At 45.1% G+C, this 7,745-nt stretch overlaps 1 protein-coding gene across 1 annotated transcript; it reads right to left on the minus strand.

The window, feature by feature from the left end:
- Positions 1 to 1,248: 1,248 nt before the first annotated feature.
- Positions 1,249 to 4,605, minus strand: LOC103626622 (uncharacterized). Its single transcript, XM_008647026.3, has 2 exons — positions 4,396 to 4,605; positions 1,249 to 2,656 (listed from the first exon to the last, which is right to left on the minus strand). Exons 1-2 carry the CDS (start codon positions 4,453 to 4,455, stop codon positions 1,655 to 1,657), a joined length of 1,062 nt encoding a protein of 353 aa, XP_008645248.1. The 5' UTR covers positions 4,456 to 4,605; the 3' UTR covers positions 1,249 to 1,654.
- Between the last annotated feature and the right edge of the window lie 3,140 nt (positions 4,606 to 7,745).

The raw sequence follows: 7,745 nt of genomic DNA on the forward strand, positions 1-7,745 counted from the left end.
AAATACAAGTCGGACGAGTGAAAATAAAAAAAGAAAATAGAAAATGAAGTTAGTTATGTGGAAATGTATATTTAATGTGTAGAGGGATACATAGGGGAATTTATAGGGAGGACGGTTGTGGGATGAGTGAATATAGGGCAGAGAATCTTGCTGACGTGGCTGCATAGTAACATTTAGGGGGGAATTTAGGGGACACCGCTGCGGACAGCCTTACACATATATAGACTGCAAACCCCTACACAGACACCCGTTCCAAGAGAAAGGGGGAGGGAGCCATTGACCGCAAACAGTGGTCTGACCATGTCGGTGAAGTGTTTTTTTCTTATAAAAGGAAGAACTTTGCTAATCCATAAATGTTGTATCGAGCTGATACAATAATCACAAATCTGTTTTACTATATAAAGCACCACTTCAAAACTTTACAGCATCCAAACAAACAAATGCTCCTATAACCATCCCACCTTTGAAACCAAGGAACGAGATCAATCTAAATCTCTTATTTCTCTTACCTGCTCAAATCTAACGATCTAGCTTATTTGGATCATCCCTCCCTCATCAATCATGTTTTCACAGGCGATCTCCTCATAGGGTCGAGTGTGTCGAGCCCGGCCGTAGCTGGCGGCGTCGTACGAGTTGGAAGTAGCGCAGTCGACGCGCGAAGGCGTCGACAATCGAGTAGAGCGCGACGAAGTGCAGCGTGGTGGGCTCGAGGCTTGTCCCCATGAGGCGCATGTTGTTGCCTATGGTCCCTGTCGACGATGGTGACCCATGGTATGACATTTGAGATGGTGTCACTGTAGGGGCCGGAGGAACATACAACAAAGACGTTGTGGATGGCGGCGTGGATGGAGCCACACGTGATGGACTCGTGGAAGAGGAATTTTGCATCGTCGACGAGAGGCGCGTCCTATCCGAAGGACTCATGGAAGAGGAATTTAGCATCGTCGACGAGAGGCGCGGTCCCGTCCGAAGGAGACAGAGATGAAGTCGCCGTCGTGGATGACGGACTCGAAGCCCACGAGGACGGGCACACTCCGTCGACCAGCAGATCTTGAAGGTGGTTGCCTCGCTCATTAGTGCTCTTGTGTAGGTTTTAACTAGGTAAAAATTATTTTAAAAGTGGGTTGAAATTGTATGATTCATCTTATTTGCTATCGATCACAATTCCTTCGGCTCCAACATGAGAAGATGGCCACTTGGCAGTAACAATATGCATGCTTTGTTGGACGAGAAAAAGATCGAACATAATTCTAAACAAGATGAAAACCCCGATGAATTATATAATTATAAAGGCTAGTTTGACAACTTCATTTTCTCAAGTGGATCCTATTTTTTCAAGAGAAAATGAATTAAATTCCCTTGAAAAAATAAAACCCCTTAGAAAAAATAAGGTTGTGAAACTAGCCCTATTAATAAATTTATGCAGAATGCAACATCGGTTTCCACCATTTTCCTCTTTACAGAATACTACTGCTCCGTGTATACGGAGAAACTACATTTCACGGAGTAGTAAATAAACAGGGATTAATTAGCGCCGTGTGCATGCATGCATACGGCGTTGGGCTGGCCGACATGATCATAACAATTAATTAATTAATTAAGGCGAAGACACGAAGCGTGGAGGATCGATGCGTCCCCGCCGCCGCAGTATGTTTTAAGCTGACTTGCGGTAGATGTGTTGTGGCCTGCCGGCGGCGGCGTCCTTCTGGGTGTCTATGACAGTCTCGAAGGCGCCGACGAGCGCCTTGACCCTGCTGCACTGGCGCTTCTGCATCAGCTTGGTGCGTGCCGCCTCGATCACGTCGTTGCTCCGCGCCACCTCCCGGCGCCGCGGCTGCTCCGCCTCTGACCGCGGCTCCATCGCTGTCTTCACCCGGCTGCCCAGGAATCTCCGCATCGCCACCTCCTTCTCGTCCATCTCCGGCTTCTTGATCGCCTCCTTCACCACCGCCACGAACTTGTCCGCCACCACGTCCTCCACTGCGGCGACAACGACGATGGGCTCTGGCACCGGCGCCGCTCCTTTCTTGGGGGACTCCACCTCCACCTCCACCTCCGTGGTGGTGGTGGCGGCAGCGGTCTCCGCAACAACTGGCGGCGCGTCCTCCCGTATGATCTTCTCGGGAACGACCTCGGGGTGGCAGTCGTCGTGGCGCTGCCGCTGCTTATCCTCCACGCTGCCGCCGCGGGCACCGTTGCTGCTGGCGGTCTCGACACCAGGAGGCAGCGGCGGCACCGCCGACGCCGCGTCGGAGACCTTGCTGCTGGCGGCGAGCACCGCCGCCCGTTCCTCGGCGAGGTCCTTGACCGTCCTAACGACACCGCCGCGTGACCTGCTGCGGCGGAAGGCGCGGGCACAGCGCTGCATGAGGCGCCTGGGCGACCACAGCGACGCGTAGTACGCGGCGGCGGCGGCCGCCGGCGTCGGCTTGGGCTTGCCGCCCTGCTGCTTGGTGGGCGTGATCGGCGGCGAGTCGGTGGGCGGTGACCGCATGCGGCCGAACGACGAGCACGACGACGACGAGAGCCCGGGCGTGGTCGGAATGGAGACTGGGTGGTGCGCCGGGTTGGAGCTGAACGGCGACGGCGGGTCGGGCAGCTCGCTTGCGCTCCGCGGCAGGGACCGCGACGACGCCATGGCCTGCTGCCTAGGGATCTGCGAACAGATTGTAATGGTAACAGATCCGTCCAGTCGTTGGAGATTCATTATCTATACTATACTTAAAGCACCAGTTTCAACGGTCGTCATACGTCATTTTTTTACAAATAACCCCTCACATCTATTTCAAATTAATCCGCTGCACGTCTATAGATGCCAAAGGACGCTCAATACGGGCTAGATGCACGCGGGCCACAACTATGGCACAGACACATCATGTCGGCCTGCTAACTGTGTCGAGCCAGCCCGTTAGCCCGTCGATCCATTTAATTAAATCAGCACAGACACGTCATGCCGACCTGCTAACTATGTCGGGCTAGCCCGTTAGCCCGTCGATCAATTTAATTAAATCAGCGTAAAATGTTAAAAACGGTACAGGAGGTGGGTTCGAACCCATGCCCTGATGGAAGAAGGGCGGGAGACACTGGGTGAAACTGTCTAACCAGTAGAACATCACGCTAAGATGTTTTTAATATTGAATATAAATTGTATATAGGTATATACGTTTTTTTGTAAAATAAAAAATAATCGTATCGGACCGGGCCAGCACTACGGGCCGAGGCTACAGCCAAGCACGGCACGACGTTCTTTGCTCTTGCAAGCATTAGGTCGTTTCTGAGACCACATTGGCGCAATGGACTACATGGTGTTTGAGGTTGCTAAATTGGATGGAGCAGCAATGATTTGTCACACTAACAGCAACATGAAAGGTTATTTGTTGGTTTTAAACGTTAATAATTGCTACGAAGTAGCGTAATTTATATGGAGCGGATCCAGTTTTTATTGATGCCTGACTTTAGCAATCACTCCATATTTTGATCTATCTTTTTTTATAAGTTTGACTTCATGGGACTTATTTTATAAACTTGATCTCACAAGCTTTATCTTATTTGGTCTATGTATGATGGAATTATGTCATTTTATAATCTCTGTTCATTCAGTTAATCGTTGTGAACTCTCTTCTAATCGCTCACTTCATTGGCCGTGTTGTACCAAGACATATTTGCATGGAGTAAACAATAACATCAGTTAGCCAAATCAAAAAATATATTATACAGAGAGCGGAGATAATCAATAAAAATTCTTGAAATTTTTTTGATGGATCGTTTAAGTGGATATTGTTGTAAGCCGTCGCAACGCACGGGCAACCGACTAGTATATAGGGAGAGGAGAGTTATTCGCCGTATCACAATAATTTAACAAATTTTATTAATTGTTAAGTCATTCATGATTTTTTGTTAAATCGTTTTATTAGATATTGAATATTATATATTGACGTCGAAGATAAAAGAATTATTTTATTCGTCTTTCTTCTTTTGACGATGCCCTCATGTGCACCCTTATGAATCAAGTTTAATAACATAAACAAACACATATATAGACAATTAATAAAAAATGCCTTTTATTAACTTATTATATAAAGAAAAAATTGTCATGCTTATGTTTTTGGCACAATTAAAACATAAAAATTATGTATTTTTTAGAAAAATAAAGATATAGTTTATTATACGCTCCATTAAATTTCGAGTTTAGTTTATTCTATATTAAGAAGTATAAAAATAACTTCTATCATTTTCAAAATCCTTCATATAATCTTCTGTTTTTATATCTCTTAATATACGAATGGACTTGAAAAACTTGATTACGCAACAGTTTGGCTCTCTCGTATGAATTGTTAAAAAAAAGGGTCCATACATAAATCATGATGAATGGCAAAAAAAAAACTACATGCATACCTCCAGCTTGACCTTCATGTTGGAGGTGTCAGGAGGATCAGAAGATGGCTGGGTGTGCATTATGGCAGGGCGCTAGACGGAAGGGACGGCGCAGAGGGCCATTTGAAGCCCTCGCAGCGCAGACGGCCCACGCGACGCGGTGGAGGGGAGACGCAGGGAAGCGAAGCGGCCAGCCCAGGCCAGGCGTGCGGGGGAGTGTGGAGGAGCCCTGCAGCTCACACCGGCCCGGTTTAAGAGAGGCCTGGGTGTCCCACGTGGCAGCGTCCCCGACCGCTCTTCTACACCTACGGCTCGGAGGGTAGCTAGCCGCGGTTAATCCGGTTACCCGCTGGGCTAGGCTACCTTTGGCCATGCGAGCATACACCCACACGTGCTAATAGATGCTCGAAATCCGAATATTTAACGGATTTTATCTGATATAAAGATGGTATAAAATGATTTTTATCCGTAGGTTTATCCAATATAAAGACGATCTAAAATATTTTTTTTTATTCGTAGGTCTGTCTATATGTGCAAGAATCTCTGTCCATCGCGTATAGACACGTATATACTATCCATATCATACCACTGTTACCATCTAATAAAACTCACCTTAACTTAAAAAATCTTTCTCTTACTATTGTTTATTTAACTATTAAGTTATGTGATCATATGATTTACTAGGTATATGCCCGTGCGTTGCAACGGGTGACATTTGTACACGCATAGATCATTGTTTAGTGATGTTATCAACTGATGGGTCACACTTGTGTATGCATAGGTCATTGTTTAGTGATGTTATCAACCGAATTCTGCGTGTCAGGTCGACACGCGAGGGAGGTGGCATCGGGAGGCAGGCTCGGGGGCGGGGCATCGGGTGTGTGCGACCATGAATCGCGTCGGGAGGCAGGCTCGGGGGGCGGGAGGTGGCTAGAGGTCGTGGCATGCGGAGCGCTGCGCGATTGGAGCAAGAGACGGGGAAGAGCTAGAGGAGACCAGGCGTGGATGGTTTTGCCAAAAGTGTTGAGTGCATTTGTCGGAGATAGGAAAGGCAGAACCAGAGAGGGTCAGCCTACCCCTTACCTTCTTCATAGTAGTAAGTTAGGTACCTATACGTTGTTATGGACATACATTTTCCTTGTTTAAATAAGAGTTATATAAACATGTTCCAACAGAATTTGCGAGTAAAGTTTGTTTGGTGTTTATACCTTTCCCTCGTGATCTTCTAGACTGCCTTCTTCATCGAGATAAGTAGAGATTGACATATCCTATTTGAATGTGAACCAATCCTATGATTCATTTACCAACTGTATTTTTATATGTGCCTGAAACGTTGTGGGTTCCACAACATTGTACAAGCTTGGCTATATTGGGCACCAACTATATATAAAGCTAGTTTATCCATGTCAGCTTCTGTACAACTTTACATTCACAAGCTACATTTGTCTGAAAGAACCACGAAGCAAAAAAAAGGAACAAAGCCTTTGATTTCCTCTAAAGCATGCAACAACCAAAATCTTATCTTCTAGCTATATGCCAACTGGTTGAACTTGAATTGATTGTCCCCAAAGCACGAGAGGCAGCCCTGCGTTTGGTCCTTGGGGTTCACGTCGCCGCCATTCGACGTGTCGATCGCCTCCACCAGGGACACCACCTCCGCCATCTCGGGACGCTTGTCCGGGTTTGTGTCCTAGCATCGGGTTTGTGTCCCAGCATTGCACGTTCGTTAGCGAGCTAGGACAACAATGCGATATCTCAGGCCTAAGGTTTTGTACAAAAGTTTATTTCGCCTTAGGCTTTCCGTGACAAACATGGCAACAAGGAACGGGACAGAGACATGTCTTTGTTTTCACCTGGTGAACGAAAAGCTGAGATCAGGGTATGGCATGTTACAACAGTATATCTCCCACAGGTAGTTTCCAAAGTTGTACACGCCACACTTCCTATTGTAAGCGTGGCCATTGAGGACCTACATGCATATGCCAAAGTGCATAAGCATCTACATTTATACTGTGTTTTAGGAAAAAAGCATAAGACAATCTCTCCATCATAATCTTATGTTTTAAATGGAATCGCTATTACCCGCACTACTGCCAATTATAGGAGCACAAAATAAGGACCTCACAATATGATTTTCATGCAAAAGCGGAAAGGGAAAGTGCATAAAGCGGAAAGGGTGATACACGATGACCATGAAATCAAGAAAACCGATGCTTTATATAGTAGAAGAGAAGAGAAAAGGAAAGAATTATTTTATTGTCGTCGAACTTAATCTCTCCGTTTATAAACATTCAAGTTTAAAATTATACATCTGTAATGAAAGCATAACATTATGGAGTCATTTCCCACATCAATGCATTGTACATAAGATCACAAAACACAAACCTAGCCCTCGAAATCTCCTCTTGTATATCATGCAATCCTTCTCTTATAGCAGGTATCTGCTTGTTCTCAAATCTGATCTGCTCTAGCTCCCGGTACAATGACTGAACCTTCACAAACAACTCTTTGCGCAAAGCTTCGAACTCCATCTTTCATAACTTAGCACCAACACTTCTTTCATGCCACCCTTGATAATATCCTTGTATTCCATTTCATTATCAACACTAACTCTAGGAATGATTTGTTTGGCAAGTATATGGATCTCATCTTCAATGACAAATAATTCTTGCCTAAGGCCATGAATATCCTCTAGCACAAGAGTATTATCAGCAACAATTCAATGAATCTCTTCACAACGAACTGCAAGTTTCTACTGGAAAGGGAGCAGAGGCATGGGTCCAGGAACTCCTCTAGCTAATGGATTTGACAAGGAATTTCTTTAGCCATTATTGCTCCAAAGTTGGCAGCCATGTGGTATTCTGATGGTGCCTGCAATGGTGTGGGTAGAAGAGGACACACAACATATGAATGAATGGATATGCTCGAATAACATGGGATAAAAAATTGAACTATCTTGAACAGTTAAAATGGCATAAGTATGTGACTGGAATTGGATATGGTAAATAGATTATCATTTCCAAACAAGCATGACTGCATTTCAGTACACAAAACAACATCATACGACATGATTGCACAAACACACCTAAGGTAAAAAGTGTAGGTATTTCACCAACCAACAATTAACTGATTAGCTCATTTAACATTTTGTGGCGACTTGCACTTAACTACACTTGGTCATCATGACAGACAACACCATGCTAATTGGGATGCACCTAAGAACTTCGGTAGAAAATGGAAACTAAGCCATGGGAAATTGAATTTATAAACATTCACGTTTTGATCTATGGTTCCCTTAATAGTAAGAACCAACTTTCATGTCGAACTATGGTTCCCTTTCCTTCTATACTAAGAATATAGCATCATTACTT

This window comes from Zea mays, chromosome 5 (genome assembly GCF_902167145.1).
Source record: "Zea mays cultivar B73 chromosome 5, Zm-B73-REFERENCE-NAM-5.0, whole genome shotgun sequence".
NCBI lineage: Eukaryota > Viridiplantae > Streptophyta > Magnoliopsida > Poales > Poaceae > Zea > Zea mays.

Bases quoted from the DNA above. Each gene is read 5' to 3' on its own strand.
- LOC103626622 (XM_008647026.3), bottom strand. From the start codon at position 4,455: ATGCACACCCAGCCATCTTCTGATCCTCCTGACACCTCCAACATGAAG. The intron at 2,657-4,395 runs GTATGCATGTAG...ATCTGTTCGCAG, and splicing joins ACATGAAGGTCAAGCTGGAG to ATCCCTAGGCAGCAGGCCAT.